At 38.3% G+C, this 22,388-nt stretch overlaps 1 protein-coding gene across 1 annotated transcript; it reads left to right on the plus strand.

Annotated features, from left to right (window-relative positions):
- Positions 1–471: 471 nt before the first annotated feature.
- On the plus strand, positions 472–21,921 carry LOC134814426 (uncharacterized). The gene is made up of 21 exons (XM_063822536.1): positions 472–607; positions 790–864; positions 1,018–1,112; positions 5,892–6,019; positions 7,336–7,484; positions 7,839–8,059; positions 9,174–9,290; positions 9,905–9,998; positions 16,209–16,275; positions 16,418–16,482; positions 17,993–18,106; positions 18,264–18,351; positions 18,504–18,613; positions 18,952–19,037; positions 19,383–19,495; positions 19,671–19,800; positions 19,983–20,079; positions 20,232–20,349; positions 20,544–20,748; positions 21,301–21,378; positions 21,604–21,921. The coding sequence occupies exons 1-21, from the start codon at positions 472–474 to the stop codon at positions 21,691–21,693; spliced, it is 2,376 nt and encodes a 791-aa protein (XP_063678606.1). The 3' UTR covers positions 21,694–21,921.
- Positions 21,922–22,388: the final 467 nt, after the last annotated feature.

The raw sequence follows: 22,388 nt of genomic DNA on the forward strand, positions 1-22,388 counted from the left end.
TGCCAGTGTTTCAGCTGGGGATTCAGTGATTGTAGGTTTATAACCTACCAATACAAAACGTGCGCCGAGTTGGACTCGTCGACGGTCCTCGGCAATTATTTTACGAGACACGAGTATCACCATCACCGTACCCGTTAAATTCGGTGAGGGCACCATCAGGTTTCCTTACTGTCCCCATCAGGCAGTTTTGTTGTTTTTAGGATCAGTTTAAATCCCTAAAAGAGAATGCATGCAGTGCTGTAACCCGAGCGGGTAATCTTTAAATTCAATTAATAGGAATATTGAACTTAAGCTCGGGCCTTGATTATCGTTCATGTTGTTTTTTATTACAATCCACTGCCTAAGTTCTGTTGTGTTGATTTATACTCGACGTATAAATGTAAAACTATTAGTTACCTTTAAAAGAATTGTGAGGATCTAAATTGGCCACCATTTATGTACCAACTGTTCTAACTAACTTGCAATCTAGGCATGCTACAAGTGGCTAGGCAATTGTCAATTTTACTGCTTCTCACCTTGGGAGGAAGTGCACTTCCGTTACTAAGTTCCCTAAAGTGTTTGGACGAGAACGATGGGGGCGAGGACTGTTATTCTTCTTTTGATGAGGGTAAGTTCAATTAAATGGGGGCGAGAACTGTTATTCTTCTTTTGATAGATGAGGGTAAGTTCAAATATATATATAGACACTCTGTATTTAAAAGGAAAGTGTGTTGTGTTATATTTCTTGATGAAATAACCAAATATAAGTAACTTAATATCTTTATTAATATTGATAACCTGTAAATTCAGTTGCGATGGATTTGCAGCTTTTCGGCATGCCCATTGAGAGTGTAGTACGCATACGGTATGGTAGAGCCTTTGACAGTAAGTAATTAGTTATTTTGATAATTAGACGTGTGTAAATCTCACATTTTCATTGTAATCAAACACGACGTGTCAACTATTCAGATTAGACAGGCTAATTATTAACTAATTATTAACACTCCTCCAAGAAGACCTTTCATAACTTACTTTCAGTCAGGGATAATATCCCTGAACCAACTAAACAACTTACTCTGAGAATATTGGAAACAGCTGTAGAACAGGAAACTAGCTTGTCAAAAAGCGCAATTGTAAGTGATAAGGAATTGGGCAGTTTCCAGATAGCCCGACCCCTGTTCGCGAACAACTGTTCGCAAACAGGTGTTCGTGAACAGTTGTACTTGTTCGTGAATAGTTGAATAGTTGATTGGTTACTGCAGATCATATGACCGCAAATGTTATGAAATTGCATGGTATGTATGGTATCTTGGATGCAATTAGTTAGGACTAGCATAATTTGCCATTAATTGTAGCGTAGTAAATTGCTGGATCAAACTATTGATTACGATTCAAATGTGGTCTCTCGGATATAATTAATTACAAATAGAATTGATTGTAGCGTAGTATATTACTCAATGATAAAAATGAATATGATTTAAATGTGCAATATAAGTCGTTCGTTTTTGGTAATAATAATAATAATAATAATAGGATTATGGCCACATGGCCATCTCGACAAAACTTGAAACCCAACTGCACTCTACGCTATTGCAGTTCGCACAATATTATCAAAAAGAAAAATGTTCCTATCCGGAACATTTAATGATTAATTATTTTTAGGACGTTAACATGTAGTTCTGAATTTAACAATCAAGAAACATTGATTCCTCGGTATTTAGCAATCAATGGGTTATTAGACATGAAATGTGCATATGAATCATGCTCACATGTATTTATTTTTGACATCAAGGTTTCGCTGAGATCCCAGAAGTGACCCTTTGACGATGCTCCACTCGCTATCAGTTCATTTTTATAACATTGAAGTCGAGCTTTGAATGCGTCTACTGAACTGGCTTCTTTAACCGAACTTGGTACTTTGTTCCAGTAATTGGCAACACGGTTACTGAGGACCTGATTTCCTCTTTTATCTTTTAGGATCTTGGTACCGCTACGTGATATCCTGAAAAGATCTTGTCCATAGTCCACTTTACCCGTCGTTATTTTAAAGGTTTCAATAAGATCACCCCTCATACGGCGCTCCAGTAGTGTTAACTGGAGGATTCTCAGTCTCTCATCGTATGGTAGGATACCAATCCCGTCGATTATTCGTGTAAATTCTCTCTGAACGTCTTCTATCTTCTTAATAGTCCTCCAGTTTCCGTGCTCTGCTGGTAGATTCCACACTTGCACAGCGTATTCGATGTGAGGTCGAACTAGAGTTCTGTAGACATTTAGCATAACAAATTTGTTACGGCAGATCAAACTTCGTTTGATCCAGCCTATATATAACAGACTTTGCTTTTTTCACGGACTTATCTATATGATCACTCCAGTCCAGTTTCTGGTAGTTAGAACTCCAAGATCCTTTTCTGCCTTCATTTGGGGGAGGCGTTCCCCATTCATGAAGTACTCGTGCATTGGATTGTTACGCCCAATATGTAGTACCTTACACTTGCCATCCTTCACATTGAATCTTAGGAGCCATTCCTTCTCCCACGCATTGAGTTTCAGTATATCATCTTGTGCAACACTGTGCTTAGCTGTGCTCGTTACTAGCTTAAGATCGTCCGCAAAGAGTGATACGAAGCTCTCAATTCCATCAGGGAGATCATTTATGAAGAGCAGGAAGAGCAGGGGGCCCAGCACGGTTCCTTGAGGGACCCCAGATGTTACAGCAAACACTCTAGAAAATGATGATCCAACCCTGACGCGAAATGTTCTTCCTGTTAGAAAGTCTTCCACGACTGCAAGGGTGTTGCCAGATATTCCAAAGGATTGTAATTTTCTCAGCAATCGTTTGTGTGGTACAGAATCGAAAGCCTTCTGAAAATCGAGATACAGTATATCAGCTGACCCGTCCTTCTCTAGTATCTCACTGACAATGTCCATACATTCCAGTAGGTTCGAGACGCAGGATCTTTTTGGTAGGAAACCGTGTTGTTCATTCACAATCATGGGGGATACGTGAGCTAGAATATGGTTCCTTAAAAACCTCTCAAAGATCTTGGAAAGAACGCACGTTAGGCTAATAGGGCGATAATTGCTGGCTTGGGATTTATCCCCCTTTTTATGCAATGCAGTGACATTTGCCTGCTTCCAGATTTCGGGAATCTTTCCCTCGTTGTAGCATTTTTGGAACAGTGCTGTGACTGAATCAGCAAACTGTTTGTTTTCGGCTAGTGTTTTCAAAAGCTTGGGGTGTATATCATCAGGTCCAACGGACTTCCAGATGTTAACTTTACGAAGTTGATCTTGAACTTCACTTGTATTGAATTTCAGGTCAGGAATCGTCTCCTTTGCGCTGTCTCCGGGTAGTGGGTCAGGTATTGAGGCCTGATCCTCCTTTACAAACGTGCTCTCAAAGAAAATCCCAAGTTGGTTAGCCATATCATGTGCTGAGTGGAGTTCATCCCCACTAGCATCTCTGATTCCAGATATTGCAGCCCTAATCTTGCGCTTGGAGTTCATATAGCTGTAGAAAGCTTTTGGATTTATTTTTAGCTGGGCTGCTGCTTTATTCTCATAGCATATCATGAGCTGCTGTTGCTTCTTCTCGTAAGCACTCTGCTGATGTAGTGCATGATTCAGGTTTTTTGATGTCGGGTCGTTTTCAAAAATAGACCACAGTTTTTCTTTTAGCTTCCGTGCCTTGGTAAGGTATTATCAGTTGCCATCATCAACAACAACAACAACTATTCCAATTCCTGACATGGTACTCTTCTGTCGACTACTAGACGAAATTAGAGAATGCATCTATATCGCTGGTCTCCAGATATGGCGCTGCTCCCCCTGCAAGAATTAAAAATATATCAGAACAGACAGCATCCTTTCTGGACAGAAGCTCACTCTCGAAACCTTTTTACAACTGCTGTTCTGTTTGAGTAAAAAGGACTAGCTGCAATTACGATATAACAGATGACGGGAGTAGGGACTGTCAGAAAACGTGGTGTCTGACTGGAAGATATTCATCCTTTGATAGGTTTGCAGATAGGGTCGCAGGGTAGGGCTGAGTTCATCCGTTTCGTTTTCTCTGAGACCATAGTTGTAGTTGTTCAAGAAGGAGTTGATGATAGAAATGATTGATGCAGTCTGATAATAGTTATTCTTTATATATTGCATGATGTGAACTGAGCTCGTAAAGTTGCTTAATCGTTTAATATTTAATAATAAACAATAATTGTAAGTAATAAATAATTGTAAGTAATAAACAATTGTAAGTAATAAATAATTGTGAAGGCTTATGTTTTTGCTGTATAGCATTTTAGTCACTCCGCAGTTCATTACCGGTGTCTCAACTCTATAAAATGGCGAAATTGAGACTTAGCTTCCGATTATCACGAAACTTGTTGTCATGCATTTCACAGTTTCTGCTACAACATTGGTCAACTACTAACTGATGCATGAAATATACCCTGAATGTTATTATTCTACATGGTTATTTAACAAAGTACGGGTACGTGAAGGTAACCAGGTAACCAGGTAACCAGGTAACCAGGTAACCAGGTAACCAGGTAACCAGGTAACCAGGTAACCAGGTAACCAGGTAACCAGGTAACCAGGTAACCAGGTAACCAGGTAACCAGGTAACCAGGTAACCAGGTAACCAGGTAACCAGGTAACCAGGTAACCAGGTAAACAGGTAACCAGGTAACCAGGTAACCAGGTAACCAGGTAACCAGGTAAACAGGTAACCAGGTAACCAGGTAACCAGGTAACCAGGTAACCAGGTAACCAGGTAACCAGGTAACCAGGTAACCAGGTAACCAGGTAACCAGGTAACCAGGTAACCAGGTAACCAGGTAACCAGGTAACCAGGTAACCAGGTAACCAGGTAACCAGGTAACCAGGTAACCAGGTAACCAGGTAACCAGGTAACCAGGTAACCAGGTAACCAGGTAACCAGGTAACCAGGTAACCAGGTAACCAGGTAACCAGGTAACCAGGTAACCAGGTAACCAGGTAACCAGGTAACCAGGTAACCAGGTAACCAGGTAACCAGGTAACCAGGTAACCAGGTAACCAGGTAACCAGGTAACCAGGTAACCAGGTAACCAGGTAACCAGGTAACCAGGTAACCAGGTAACCAGGTAACCAGGTAACCAGGTAACCAGGTAACCAGGTAACCAGGTAACCAGGTAACCAGGTAACCAGGTAACCAGGTAACCAGGTAACCAGGTAACCAGGTAACCAGGTAACCAGGTAACCAGGTAACCAGGTAACCAGGTAACCAGGTAACCAGGTAACCAGGTAACCAGGTAACCAGGTAACCAGGTAACCAGGTAACCAGGTAACCAGGTAACCAGGTAACCAGGTAACCAGGTAACCAGGTAACCAGGTAACCAGGTAACCAGGTAACCAGGTAACCAGGTAACCAGGTAACCAGGTAACCAGGTAACCAGGTAACCAGGTAACCAGGTAACCAGGTAACCAGGTAACCAGGTAACCAGGTAACCAGGTAACCAGGTAACCAGGTAACCAGGTAACCAGGTAACCAGGTAACCAGGTAACCAGGTAACCAGGTAACCAGGTAACCAGGTAACCAGGTAACCAGGTAACCAGGTAACCAGGTAACCAGGTAACCAGGTAACCAGGTAACCAGGTAACCAGGTAACCAGGTAACCAGGTAACCAGGTAACCAGGTAACCAGGTAACCAGGTAACCAGGTAACCAGGTAACCAGGTAACCAGGTAACCAGGTAACCAGGTAACCAGGTAACCAGGTAACCAGGTAACCAGGTAACCAGGTAACCAGGTAACCAGGTAACCAGGTAACCAGGTAACCAGGTAACCAGGTAACCAGGTAACCAGGTAACCAGGTAACCAGGTAACCAGGTAACCAGGTAACCAGGTATGATTGTTATTATTCTACAGGGTTATTTAACAAAGTACGGGTACGTTAAGGGGGTGTTGAAGGTGATGAAGTCTTGTTCTGACTCAGATGATACTATCCGCTCTGCTGAGATACTGGCTTCTGTGATTACATTCCAGAGATTTACCCAGTCAGTATCATTCTAGGAAATGTGTGAAATTTGTTACCTTACTCGGGATTATTATGACCGGGATAAAGTGGTGGGTTTAGGGTGATTTCGCCATATTTTTCCCGAACCACATTTTCACCGGTCGTTAATAAACCCGCCTACTCAGCTTTTAGGGTTCCCAAGGGGTATGGGTGCTCATATTTTAATCGTTGTCTTATATTCACTAAAGAAGACTATTGGGACACTTGTTGTAGGTTTTTCGACTTCATTTGGCTAAAATTGCAAAAAATTCACCTATTTGCCCAATTCTTGTCATATATCCTTATTGTCAAATTTGATTTAAATAGGCCAATTTTTAATTTCTTAGGTATTGACTAACTCTACATAATGAAATAGGACTCAAAGTAAAAGTAACAGTTAAATTAAAACTTGAATTAATTAAAACTGATGAAAGGGATGATCCAGATGAAGATAACGAAGATGATTACAACTTATTGGAAGACTAAACAGCTCTCCCTTTATCTTGGTGTCAAGACTCAAGAGACTAAAAAATTATTACCTATTTAATTCGCGTTTTTGACACCACTTGGGGTACCAAATTTTGGGCTCTAAAACTCCTATTTCTTGGCCAATTTTTTATTTTTTCATGCTGATTTGGAGGCCATTAAAGCATTTGACCAAGTCAAAAAAGATTCAGTTGTATATCTTTGACGGTTTTTGCAGAAATTCGCGTTAAAGTTGATGCCGTGGTGTCAGTAAAATGGCACAGATAAATATATATATATCGTCTCGCTTTATATATAGTAAGATATCGATCTGGTTGTTACGCTTCAAATGCTAAAAATTATTTTCCATCTAGTTTGATTAACCACGAGTCATTATTTCTGTCTACTTTCAACAATTATTGATAATTCGACTTGTTTCACAAGTTTTAGCAATGCGGAAATTTCTAAACTTGCTTATCTCTAATAAGGAAATTTACATCTGAGACAAAATTTTTGAATCTAAAATTGAAAGGTTGGACACCGGTAAAATGGCGACCGGGAAAATGTGGTGGGTTTTGAGCAATTTCGCCATATTTTTCCAGAACCATATTTTAACCGGTCGTTAATAAACCCGTCGTAATAATCCCGAGTAAGGTAGTTAAATTCTAGAAAATATGTGAAATTTAGTGCTTTTAAAATTTTTATAGAACCCAATCTTGTATATAAACAATGAGGGTAAATGTAGAGGTTTTAGTTCTTTCCTCCAAACTTCTATTTAATTAGCTTGTTTTGTGCAAACAAAATATCAAAAATGATAATACCTTATAGTTTATACAAACACACCCTTCACAGTGCAACTAACGTAGACATCTTCATAAAGATGAGCCATGCTCGGTGTTCAGTCCCTGACATTAACTTTGACAGTGATGGCAACCTTGATGAAAAATCTGCAGAAATAATCTTATCTGCTATAGAATTTGAAGGAACTGATAATCTTAAAGGTAAGCTCCATTTTCAGCTCGCTTCACGGTCAGTTAGATTTGCATTAAGTAAATTGTATATTAATTGTGATTTGCATTAAGTATATGTGTGATTTGCATTAAGTATAGGTGTGATTTGCATTAAGTATAGGTGTAATTTTCCCATAGCCCCCTTTTTATTTTACTTGTTATATTCCTGTACAAAAACATACATTTTCAAAAAAACGGAACATATCAAATATGTTGATAGTGGGACTTCCTTGGACCAATAGATAAATAAAACTTAAACAGGCAATTAACTGTAACAATTAAATAAAACGAAAGTCAAATTTAAAAAGTTAAATTTATTACCAATTTGATGTGGTATCATTACAGAAAGAGTGGGAGAGTTCAGGAGTTCCCATGAGTCAAACAGAAGGAGGAAAAGGGCAGCAACTCCAAAAGGAACACTAGACCTGTCAGATAAAACTGAGTTTACCTACAATCTGATAAACAAGCCATCAGGGCAAAGCATGCCATTCGCTAATGATGGGGTTGATATTGCTTTTGAATCGTGGAGCAATGCAATAGGGCCTGCTGTGACCTTTATCCGTACTGTGAGTATCTACTTATCTAGTTCTTATCAGTAATTTACTAGAATTAAATTAGGAGACTCTCATTCAGTATTATGAGTCGAGCATTATTATTTTAGAACCCCATTTCTAATTCTTATAGTATATTATAAAGAAAACAACAAATTTTCAAGAAAACAACAAATTTTTATTTAAATCAATTATAGCAACAATTTGAAAAACTTTAAAGCTCTTCTATTACCATGGAATATACTACGGGTATGGTGACTTGGGCTATTGAGTTGTTAAGTAGATTAAGATTAGTAAACCTGCACTTGCATTGTATATTTTATAAAAACTAGAAATTAGGCTTCACGGTAAAATGGAGAAGCAGGCTGATCTTGGAGAGAGCAGACCGTAAAGTTTACGCACCCACCAGGGCTACCTACCTACCCCAGTTGTTCTTTTTGGTTTATCAGCTTGTATTGTTATATTTATGGACCCCAAGTCACCACACTAAGAAGGAGTATGTAAAAAAAAATAATAATAATAATAATAATAAATTAAGTTAATATCATCATATCTGTTTAAAACAGTAAAAGTCAAGTTGAGGATTGACTTTCCTAGTTAATTTAAAGGTTCAAACGTTTGGGAATATAATAATGTTGGTATTTGTATCTGCTGCAGCAATAATATCGAAATATCATTTGTCTAGAAAATTTTCGCCACTTCAATAGATATTGGGTCGGCAATTTGGTGAGTGAGTGATGAAATGGTTTGGTCTGTGATTGAGTGAGGGGCGATGTGAAAGTTGTGGTAAGTCCAGGTGTTATTATTGTTGATGGATTGAGATCCCAGGATGATACTTTTACAGCGTAATTTAACCAAAGCTACAGAAGTAGTGAGGATTTCCCCATTCTCATTTAGAATCCGTTTATGTATGCTAAAAACACCGTAAGTAAAATAAATGTACTCAATGAATGTGTGCCAAAATATCAAGAATCTTAGGATACTCCTTCAGAACATCTACATTGTAGTGTACTGTAAAACAAGGGCGGTCGAACTATTCGATGACCCTGTAGAGGAATCTACGAACTTTACAAATTATACAAATTATAATTATTACCTATATTATTAAAATTAATGCATTACCTCTCAGACTAGTAAGAATCCAGATGCTAAGTTAGAGTTCGTTGCAGATGAACACAATGATTATACTTTTGATGGAGACGAACTTGCTCATGCTCCCTTCCCTTCTAGTGAATATCATGGCAGTGTAAGTTATGCCTTTATATATTATAGTGACATCAATATTCAGGGACATAAAGACAATTAAAATAGCAAACATGTTTGCTATTTTAATTGTAATTATGTCCCTGAAGATTGTTGTTCACACATCCACATGAAACGTTTAGTTGGTCAATAATAACATAGTTTACTTTGTTACGCTTATAAAAAGATCCTATTTGTTTAGTAGAGCACTTGAACCCGAGAAACAGACACTTTTTTTAATATTATAGTGAAATCTATAGACCATTGCCAATATGAACAAAATTACAAAACTCATCTACATCTTTACAAATTAATTGTGCCGTTTCAAACCCTCCAACTTGACTCCAATTCAAGTGCTCATTTAAAAAATATATATGTAAAATATGTAAAATCCGGATTGGAATATTGTTTGTGAGTCGCATGGTTGCGATGTATTCTTGTGCAAATGTGTATTGATCCCGTTTGATGCGACAAGGAAAAATGCTCTTATCAGGAAAGGAATTACTCAACTTTTCAATGTTACAACATCGTATTCATGATCTAAAAATATATGTAATATGGCAGACGATGGGATCACTCTTAGATAATAGTAATTTTCAATGACTATATTAAGTTCAGGTTCACTACAGAGCAAACAGAGTTTGGGACGTTAGTGCAGAGGACAAAGTGGATTTCATTTACGTTACCGTCCACGAGCTGGGACATTACCTTGGTATGGTTATTACGTTATCATTTACTTATAGTTATCACTAATTATTCATTAATTATGAATTACCTATATATTATTAATCACTTTTATTTATACTCCCTCAAACGAACTGGATAATCTGATAATGGATAATTTATAGCGTATAATGAATATATGTACCTGGAGGGGGATTATTTAAAACTTATAAGTGATACGAAAAATTTGTTTTAGCAGGAGCTTTCAAAATACATGTGTAAATCGTCTTCATAGTACAGACAGATCCGTCTGAAAAAATCGATTTGCTGACACACGAAGCTTTCAGAGGATTTTTGACGTTTTTGAGTCCCATTAGTTGTCCTTTATGGCTGACCAACTTTTCCAAACTTTTCCACTTGTCTTAAGGCCACTTTTTGCCACTTTACCACTTTTTACCACCTTTCTTATTTGTCGAATATCTTTAGTTGTGAACATCGTAAAAGGTTGCGGATCAATCGAGTGTGTTCATATTATCAGGAAGAAAAACTTTTGTTCAAACAATTTTTACGTCAGATAATAAGTTAATTGGATAATTATCAATTAACTAATTAGCAAAATTCTAAAAAATTTTTATTGGCTCAAAATGATCGCAATAGCTTAAAACACGGAGAAAAGTAGTTTTTAGAAAAAGTTTGAAAATTTTTCACTTACATTTTTTTTCGAGACTTGAAAAAAAATTTCAAAAATTCAAAATATTTTTTCCGCCAAAAGTGATCAAACCGCATGAAACACGGAGAAAAATGCCTTTCAAAAAAACTTAGTGAATTTTTCGTTTCAAGAATACTTAAATAGCCAATATTTGTATTTGGAGTTCAGTAAATCTCGGCAGATTTTATTAATCAGGAATTACTAAGTGAAGAGGTCTGAAACTGAAAAACGTTAACCATACGATCGCGCGGCGATATAAGAGTTTCATAAACTAATTTTCGCAGAAACTGCACCAATGGCACAGTCAAGATCGAAACGATAGCCTGCTGTACTGTCATTTTATTGATTTCAATGATGAATCAGTGGGGTTAAGATAATCACATTTGTAATAAATAAACATCTCTGTACCGTCAATTGTGCTAATCTAAACCAGCCTACCTGTATTACCAGACCTCTTCTTTTCCTCGACAATCAAACCAAGTTGTTCATATCGCATTTGGTGGGTGATGTAAGTAGTAATGCGCTTAGTCAATAAAGACACCGTTATTTTTATTAAAAGGAGATGATGAAGCAAGTATTCATGACACAAAGAAGAATGGTCGGTGGGGATTGGGACCCACTTAAATCACCTTAACACAGTGCCCTCAGTAATCCATCCTGTCATTCAAATTATTTGTTATATAGTAATGTTGAAAGTATTGAAACTAATATATATATATCGAGCTGTATTCAATCAGACTACGACACAATACGTGTATATTATATGGCTCTTAATGACTTATGAGGTTTATGTAACGCTTTATACCGTGAGAAACCCGGTATAGAGACGTTTTAAAGTTTATCAAGAAAACGTATACTTGACCTCATGGCTCATTTACAGTTCGAAGAAGGCAAGAACAGATCAGGGATACTAAGGAACAGCCAGGTCCAGGAAGCAAGTGTAAATACACCTTCCAACATCAACTGTGACTTGTTTTGTATTGTTCTGCATACCGCTTCATTTACTATGCTGGATCGGTGGTTACCTCAAATCACCCCCATATGTCATCGTCAGGGTCAGCTAAACGTAAAATCAGCAAGAGTAACATACTGGCAAGGGTAAGATGTAGATACGAGTGACGGGCAAGGGGTAGTAAAGAACCGGTAATAATTAATTCAGTGAAATGCTCCACGAGAGTCAGGATATTTTGGAAATTGCTAATAGAGACAGATTCTGATCAGGAAGGATTGTTAATGTTATTGAGGGTGTTGATTTGAAATCCGGACGTCGTGAGGTAAAAATACAGGTTCTTCCCGTAGGATATTCGGGGCCATGATGATCAGCTCAGGATTAATGTGGGACAGATCGAAGAGCATTGAAAAGAGCGAGTTGAAATTTTAAGCTTTCTGGTCTTTTCTTGCCTTCTTTGAGCTGTCAAAGAGCCATGAGGCCAAGTAGACGGTTTCGTGCTAAACTGTAAAACCTCTCCATACTGGGCCTCTCACAGGAGAAACGAGAAGTGTACGGTATAGAACGTTTCATATACCTCATTAAGGGCCATAATATAATATACACGTATTGCATTGTGTCGTATTGTGATCGAATACAATCACGATATGTATTATTACTTACATCACCCACCAAATGCGATATGAACAACTTGGTTTGATTGTCGAGGAAAAGAAGAGGTCTGGTAATACAGGTAGGCTGGTTTAGATTAGCACAATTGACGGTACAGAGATGTTTATTTATTACAAATGTGATTATCTTAACCCCACTGATTCATCATTGAAATCAATAAAATGACAGTACAGCAGGCTATCGTTTCGATCTTGACTGTGCCATTGGTGCAGTTTCTGCGAAAATTAGTTTATGAAACTCTTATATCGCCGCGCGATCGTATGGTTAACGTTTTTCAGTTTCAGACCTCTTCACTTAGTAATTCCTGATTAATAAAATCTGCCGAGATTTACTGAACTCCAAATACAAATATTGGCTATTTAAGTATTCTTGAAACGAAAAATTCACTAAGTTTTTTTGAAAGGCATTTTTCTCCGTGTTTCATGCGGTTTGATCACTTTTGGCGGAAAAAATATTTTGAATTTTTGAAATTTTTTTTCAAGTCTCGAAAAAAAATGTAAGTGAAAAATTTTCAAACTTTTTCTAAAAACTACTTTTCTCCGTGTTTTAAGCTATTGCGATCATTTTGAGCCAATAAAAATTTTTTAGAATTTTGCTAATTAGTTAATTGATAATTATCCAATTAACTTATTATCTGACGTAAAAATTGTTTGAACAAAAGTTTTTCTTCCTGATAATATGAACACACTCGATTGATCCGCAACCTTTTACGATGTTCACAACTAAAGATATTCGACAAACAAGAAAGGTGGTAAAAAGTGGTAAAGTGGCAAAAAGTGGCCTTAAGACAAGTGGAAAAGTTTGGAAAAGTTGGTCAGCCATAAAGGACACCTAATGGGACTCAAAAACGTCAAAAATCCTCTGAAAGCTTCGTGTGTCAGCAAATCGATTTTTTCAGACGGATCTGTCTGTACTATCAGCTGGGGATGATGTTGTGAAGGGGTGATCATATATTATGGAGTGGTGTCAAGTGTTAAGTTTACAATACAATAACATTCAAATTAAAAAACTAGGCTTCTGAGGCGGATGTAATATAAAGGAAATGCCACTTTGCCAGATGGCCTGGTATTTATAGAGATGAAGCAATCTTGGGAAGGATTGGGTCCAATAGTGAGCTACATTTGGGGGCACGATCAGTTCTGTTCGTGCCCTAAAATTTTAGCGGCGTGTTCTGTCAGGTCAAGTTGAGATCGTGTTGTGAGGGATTTTAGGACTTCTATGTTGTTCCAGGAGAATGTCCAGTGGTCAGGGCATGATGGGCGGGGCGGATTTGATCCTGTCTGTGGTTTCGTCGAAGGCATTGTTGAGTCTGTACTCTGTAGCATCGTTCGTGTTCTTTCATTCGTTGGATGAGGGGTCTGTAGGTCTGTCCAGTGTACTTGGAGGGACATTGTGAGCAGGATATCTCGTAGATGGTGTTGGGAGTGAGTTGAGTGGGGGGTGTGGTCTTCGTCTTGGTGAGGAGGTTGCGGAGAGTAGTGGCTGATGAGTGGGTCACTTTGATGTCGTGTTGTCCGAGTATCTTGGAGATAGGTTTGGAGAGTGAGGGATGGAAAGGAAGGGAAACGCTGAGTGCGTGATCTCTGGTCTTCGGACGTTTATTAAGATTTAATTAATGAACATGTTTAATGAGGTCTGATCGTCATCTTCTTACAGCGTTCGATGTCTGTGTGAAGGTAAAATGGTGATATCCTCTGGATCAGGCAGAGGTTGAGTGTTATCGGGAGTATTTCTTTCGTAGTGGAACAGCAATACTAAGGTAATGGGACTACTGCGGTAGTCCCATTTACCTTAGTATTGCTGTTCCACTACGAAATGAACATGTTTATTAAGATCTAATTAATGAACATGTTTATTAAGAGTACATAGTATTTTAATGTTTTGTATGCAATGATTATTTATATGTGAACAATACGGTTAAAAATACCTGTGGAGATGTTAAACATGTCTGGTTTTATTAATTACATCTAACTAATACTAATAGCCAGTAATTACAAGTTACCCACAGTTTGCCGGTGCTGTTAGTGCGATGTTGTGATAATCTCTCCAAAGTTCGTCTAGCGCTGTTATGTTTTAAAAGTTTGTAACACACAGCCACGAGCCAACCATGACTGTAATACCTGCCGAATATAACGTTTCTTAGTTGTGATTTAATTATATGGATTTATTTTATAATACTTTAACCTTCTGAGGGATATTCAATTTCAAAATATTAACATTTTTATCACGCTTGATTAAATGCCATGACTACGCTTATATCCCAAACATTTGAATTGTAATCGGTCACATTTACAATATTCTGAGCGTCTCGATTTATTATCATATTTCATGAATTAACAGTGTCCAATATTTATTCAACTTGAAGTAGATTACGTTTTAGGGGGTAATATTATTATTATTATTAATCAACTATTTACAGCAAACACAAGATAATAGAAATTAAATCATAAAATCGAGTGGCCGAGTAGTCTCGACTCACCCATAACTTCTCCAAAGACGTCTATCATGAGCTTTGTACACTAAATCGTTGAAATTACTTAAACTAAATCTTTTATTTACAATCACAATAATTTGTTTTGTCATAATGTCTTTTAATAATAAATCAAATAAATTTGAACGAGGTCTGCCCCTCCTTCCTTTGTAGTCAAAACATCCTAAATATGCAAATCTGAAAGATAAGAAGGCGGGAGTGTCATCACCGCTTCTGAGAACGTGCCCAAGCATCTTCCATCTTGCTTTCTTGATCCTTTCAGTAAGGGGTCTGACATTACATCTCTTATATAAATTCTCGTTACTGATAACCGTAGGCCAATAGGTGTTGATTATCTGTCTCAGATGCTTCCTTTGAAGAACGTCGACAGATGCCATTACGGTTTCAGGAGCAGCCCAGCTGCTACAGTTATACAACAACACTGAAGTGACAAGAGCTTCGTACAGCTTCAGCTTTCTACTCTCACTGATCTGAACAGAACTATTCAACCAGACTTTCTTGTAGGTGTAGAAGGCAACATTGGCTTTGTTGCGTCTGTTGACAATATCTCTTTCTGAGCAGAGCTTTGATCCTAATAGCACTGACTCTCGCCACTCTTCATCTCCTCTAATTTTATTGCCATGGGCATCTAAAGCATCTGTATCTGCCAAATACACTCTTGTAAACACCGTCTTTGATTCGTTAACAAAGAGACTCCAATCCTTTAGTATATCACTGGCAATCTCTAGTATCTTCACCAGGCTCTGACCATCTTCACTCAGAAGCTCAGCATCGTCAGCATAGGCGGACTCTAACGGGAGGCCGCTATCAGAGACTGGGGGGTTCGGTCTAGGAATCGTGACACTGATCACGGCTCTGATGTGATTCAGGGCACCGGCAAGGGTCAATGTAAACACTTTACCTGCCAGACTGTCTCCCTGGTAAGCGCCAATATTAATCACAAATTCACCAGACTCAGATCTGTTGACCGTCACCTTGAGCTTTGTATTTGAGAGGAGGTACTGAACTAGGCGAATGTCGTCTCTAGAGCACCCTGCATCAATGAGGAGGTTGATGATGGTCTGTCTGCGGATAGTATTAAACGCAGCGGTCATGTCAATGTTGATTTTACTATACTCAAACTCGCGCCTGGTAACCATTGATGTCAACATTCTCTGAGACCATACCAGGTCAGCACAACTGCGACCCTGCTTGTATGCCGCCTGCCAAGGTCCAGGGTACATATCAACGTGGTAATTGATTCTGTTCAAGGCTACGAGGGATAGGACTTTTCTAGTTCCATTTAGCAATGTGAGGGGTAATATTACCAACCATAATATCCTTTGCATACATTGATTTTAAAAAGCCTTTACACCTTAATCCGTGGATAATAATGGATATATTATGTTTCACAAGCCAATTGTTAGCTCTTTCTCATAAGCTTATTGATATTCTACAGGGTTGAGACACTCTAGTGTAGATGATTCGGTGATGCTTTCTATTTTCGACTCCACCACCATACCAGAGTGAGTTACAAAGTCAATGAAAATAATAGCTGCAAGAATCAGTAAAAAGGGCTAAACAAAACAAAAATTTCCATTTAAAGTTTTATTATAACTATTATTATAAAGGAGCATACAACAAGTTAAAGAGTTTGTTAAATCTCAGAGATTACAACGGAGGGTTACATGACTCAGACATTCTGGCTGTTAAGCTACTGTTCGCTGATCAGGGTGAGTGCACATTTGTAAAGCAGATTATACGTTATTATTAGTTTACTAGTGTAACCTGGCATTCAGCCGGAATTTCACTGCCGCAGTTAAAAAGGGTAGGAGTAATTACCCGCTGAGTCAAAACCCGCATTAGGTGAGCAATTCTATTCGGAGTGCCATCACATATCCAATTATAGTATTTAACATAATTATTAGGCACCACATTCCATGATCATAAGGTCCATACACCCTGTACCACGACTATTACACCGTACCTTGAACCGCTTTCCATTTTTTATTTGAATCGTTTTAGAAATTAACCCTTGTTAACTCCGCACCACACCCGCCTATTTATTTGAAAACACGCATAACATTGTCGTATGAAAGTATGAACTCTCTCTGCAGTCCAAACAGACTGCAATAAGTGCAATCCCCCTAATATATATATATAATAAGCCTATAGTATTATCTTGTGGCTAACCTAATTATGATCATGCACCAACGCTACATAATATGCAGTAATGGGAGAGAGAGCGAGGAGGGAGAAAAAGAAAGCCATTTTATGTCACATTTGTGGTACATAACCATCAATTAAACCACTTACCACCGACCAATTTGAAAAACCTTATTCATTTGGCTTCGTCAGAGTTTTGTCGAAACTATACCGAAAAAAACCAGTCCCGTAGGTAACTCTTACCGTTTTCTTGATTAAGCCGCTCGGAAATTACACGCGCACAGACAGACAGACAGACAGACAGACAGACAGACAGACAGACACACAGACAGACAGACAGACAGACAGACAGACAGACAGACAGACAGACAGACAGACAGACAGACAGACAGACAGACAGACAGACAGACAGACAGACAGACAGACAGACAGACAGACAGACAGACAGACAGACAGACAGACAGACAGACAGACAGACAGACAGACAGACAGACAGACAGACAGACAGACAGACAGACAGACAGACAGACAGACAGACAGACAGACAGACAGACAGACAGACAGACAGACAGACAGACAGACAGACAGACAGACAGACAGACAGACAGACAGACAGACAGACAGACAGACAGACAGACAGACAGACAGACAGACAGACAGACAGACAGACAGACAGACAGACAGACAGACAGACAGACAGACAGACAGACAGACAGACAGACAGACAGACAGACAGACAGACAGACAGACAGACAGACAGACAGACAGACAGACAGACAGACAGACAGACAGACAGACAGACAGACAGACAGACAGACAGACAGACAGACAGACAGACAGACAGACAGACAGACAGACAGACAGACAGACATTCTGAGATTTTTGTTTAAGATTATATTAGAGGTACTGTCATGATAAAGTTCAACCTACAATACAAGACCCTCCCTGTTACCCCCCTCCCCCCCTGTTACCCCCCCCCCCCCCCCCCCCCCCCCCCCCCTAGCTGTAAGTAATCATCTCTTGTATCCAGTATTATTCTCCCTGTATGAAGTTATTAATATCCTCTTGTATCTGCAGGACCTTCAAACTGTCCTGATGATTGGCACAGATTTGAGGGAATGTGTTACATTGCTCACACAATGTCAGCAGGAATTACCTGGGATGATGCACAAACCGAGTGTGAAGATATAGGTTAGTAACCAGGTAAACAGGTAACCAGGTAACCAGGTAACCAGGTAACCAGGTAACCAGCGGTCCACTCTACCCATGATTATGGGTTTTGGTCAAATCATATAATATACAATGTCAGTTAATATGTTCATGGATGAACTAATCACACTTTACCCAGGTGCAGGGCTAGCAACAGTAAGGAATGGTCCGTTAAACGTGTACATACTCGCAACAGTTGCTAATGGACGATCACCTTATTGGATAGGGTGAGATAATTGTTGTAATTCACCAAAATGTTTTGAATTATTACTTTTTAATAAGACGGTTACAAAGTTGTGTAAAAGATGAAGGTTGGGGGGGGGGGGGGGGGGGGGGGGCGGAGTGTAGACTGATTATATTAACAACATGATGTGCTCAGGAGGAAATCCTCTGAAGATGAGTGGGTGAGTGGCGAGTCGTTTGACTGGTTCCCTGAGATTAATAAAGCTAAACAGATGGACCCTTCCTCAACTAGGTGTCTTCGAGCTAGTGAGTTTATTGTTTGATTTATAAAGAAAACTCTTTTCAAACTCTGTTAAAGATTTTGAGCTGCATTTATGTTTTAACTTTAAGCTTTTAAGGCCATCCAACGTTGAGCCATATACAATTATATTTATTGAAATTTAGAAGCAAAAAGATATATTTTTAATTTCTTACTTTCTAATTATTTGCAGCTGCGTACAGTGGTAACCTTAGTAACCTAGTAACCTTAGTTACCTTAGTCACCACACTGCCGCAGTAACCTAAGTAACCTCAGTAAGCACTAAGCTTAGTAACCTAAGTAACCTTAGTAAGCACTAAGCTTAGTAACTCTAGTAACTTTACAGCTGCGTACAGCGGTAGCGCAAAGTGGGAGTTTGTTCATTGTGCGAATATAAAGAAAGCCAAGACAGAGCACTACGTCTGTGAAAAGGTAATACCACATGTTTAGCTCTAACACAGGCCATCTTCTCCAGTAAACCAGGTAAACAGGTAACCAGGTAACCAAGTAACCAGGTAACCAGGTAACCAGGTAACCAGGTAACCAGGTAACCAGGTAACCAGGTAACCAGGTAACCAGGTAACCAGGTAACCAGGTAACCAGGTAACCAGGTAACCAGGTAACCAGGTAACCAGGTAACCAGGTAACCAGGTAACAAGGTAACCAGGCAACTAGGGGACATGGAAATATCTCACCAGTGTGGTACTCGTATTTTAAAGAAGTTATGGTATCTCCCTGATCTCTTGTTGTTGTTTTTGTACACAGTAATACCCTCAGAGAGAAGAAGACTTTAAAGAGGTAACCACACCAACACCAACACCAACACCGGAGATAGTCACCCAACCCAACACTGTGATGCCTACATTCGCTCCTTGTCAGAACTACATCAGGTCAAATTGCTGGGGGGTTGGAGGAGGGGTACATGAATTATGGAACATACAATCTTATAATTATAAGGGGGGGGGGGGAGGTCAATCAAACTGTTTGAAACAGATAATTTATATACACATTACATGACAAATGACGCACCTGTCTCTGTAATTAACATTGGTCACTGTCTCGCAGGGGTGCAATAAGACGCGGTAACTTCCTCTACATATTTGGTAACGCTAAATATTTCAAATATTTCTACACAAACTCCAGACCCACCCTGCAACCTGGGTACCCTAAAGACATTGCAGACAACTTCGAGGGGGTCAGTAGTGTAATGATACTTCACAAGGGATCCCTTAATACACGATTATAAGAATCAGTTACCAATACAATTTATCTATTTATTATGTAGAGTGTAGACACTCTCATAATACAGTGCATGCGTTCATTAGATTGCGAACAATTTAAACTGATGTCATATTTCATAAGCTGTGACAATTTCAGATTCCGCAATCCTTCTCAGCAGTCGTAACAAATCCTTATGACAGGAAAATGATTTACTTCATCGATGATCAGGAGGTGTACGAATGGAAAGTCAGGGGTAAATTATTACTTATTTGTTGTTGCTCCTACCTAATCTATATACTTATATATACCACGGACCACCGATATTGTATTTTAATGAGGTTACACTAGAGATATTAATCCCGAGCAGCGTGGAACTATTCAGTGTATAAAAACAATGCACTTCAGGAAAGAGAAGCTCCATAGAGGATGGTAAACTGAAGGAGCGCGGTAAAAAGAGCGGGGGTAAACCCAAGAAGCTGAAGAGCCTTTTTAAAACTACCAATGTTCTCCGTGGAGCTACTGTGTGAGTAATAAATAAATTAATAATAATAAAATGAATTAATTAATATGGATTGGTTTTATAAAGTACCATTTTAATACTTTTCATTGCAAAACTTGAAACTGAGCTTATTAAACTTTACTTCCAGAACCTCCTTCAGGGCACCTTCTTAACAAATCTACAAATTTGAATAAAATATAACCACTCAAATATCACAGGTTCGACAGGAACAGTATCATGTTGTTTGCCCGTGAAGAAGTAGGTAGGTGGTACAGAGAAACCATTAGTAAATCTAAGATGACGTTCCAGTCTTACTACGACACCGTGGACAAGTGGGACTACCTGGATAGCATGGGGTCATCTCCAATAGATGCTGTGACTCCTTCCTACTTTGAGAAGTTCATCATGTTCATCAGAAAAGATGTTAGTTTAGTTAAATTTAGTTGGTCTGCTTAATTTTAGTAAGAATTATTGGCATTGTTTTTGAGGTAATGGGATGCAAATATGATAAATATGCAAATATGATAAATAAGAAAATAAGGATGTCCACTGATAGTGATTCCTTATATTGCATCTCTCGAGTAATGCCATGGTAACTCTACCATATAAGGTAATGTTGTCATGGTGACACTACCATATAAGGTAATGTTGCCATAGTGACACTACCATATAAGGTAATGTTGTCATGGTGACACTACCATATAAGGTATTGTTGTCATGGTAACACTACCATATAATTATAAGGTAATGTTGTCATGGTAACACTACCATATAAGGTAATGTTGTCATAGTAACCCTACCATATAAGGTAATGTTGTCATGGTAACACTACCATATAAGGTAATGTTGTCATGGTAACACTACCATATAAGGTAATGTTGGCATGGTAACACTACCATTTAAGGTAATGTTGTCATGGTAACACTATCATATTATAAGGATGTCCACTGTTTCGTTATACCACATCTCTCACAGGAATATTTCTTGGTAAGAAAGTCCGATGGAAAGATACCGAGGAAGTTCATAAGGAATTTGTCGTCTGATTTCGATAAGGTATATTTTAATTTATTTGTTGTTTCTTCACTCAGGCATAATAGCTGATGTAATAATGAATAAAGTAAAAACTGTGAATAGCAGAATTTGTATGTTATTTCTAATTTCTTGCACAATAACATCAAGTTTGTAATCTATCTATAATTTTCAATGTAATTAATGTCCATATATTATGTTGATATTATGGTTTTTGATGATTGAATTAATGTTTATATAACACTTCAGCTCGAGATTTGCGACGTGATTGCCCCGTTCATAACTGAATATCCAGAAAACATCGACCCCGACCTAGCTATTTTGGAGGAGGAGGAATGAACATTTCCAACTCCTGTTTGAGCATTCAACAGACCTGATGAATCAACTATAGAGTTTTACAATTTACAATTTTTTGAGACTGACTTTTAGGGGTTTATATTTTATCTGTTTTGATTTTCTATTGCTGTGAGTCACGTTTTGCACCAAATGATTTTACTATATTTGATCCTGTTTATATTTGATTTATAATGGTTTACAATTTTTATATTTATTGGTTATTGTTAAGACAGACAACACTCTAGTTTTTATTCTGCACCAAATTGTGCCCATATTTCTAGTAAGTTCTTTATTGAAGTGTGTTGCAGAATAATTATTAAATCATAACAAACGGACAAGATGCTATATTGGATATAACTGAGGAAAATAAATGTTAGGACACTATATCTCACCAGATGGGCGTGAATGTGATCTGCAAACTGATCTTCTTACCCTCACTGAGTCACACGTGGGACGAAACAAATAACATAGTTTCAAATCTGTCGCTTGTTCTATCAAAAACTAAATAGTATTATAAAGAGTTGCCAAATAAAGAGCACAGCTGAATTAACAATATAGTATAATATATAGCCCTTCCCGGATTGCAACATTGTTGTGTTACGAAAATAATCACCGCGTTAACAAAATGTGCGCCATTCTTATCAAAATAGTCGCCTTGTTATGATTTATTTGCAATGCACTGCGCGGATGATGCAAAA

This window comes from Bolinopsis microptera, chromosome 4, assembly GCF_026151205.1.
Source record: "Bolinopsis microptera isolate Bmic1 chromosome 4, MBARI_Bmic_1.0, whole genome shotgun sequence".
NCBI classification, from domain to species: domain Eukaryota; kingdom Metazoa; phylum Ctenophora; class Tentaculata; order Lobata; family Bolinopsidae; genus Bolinopsis; species Bolinopsis microptera.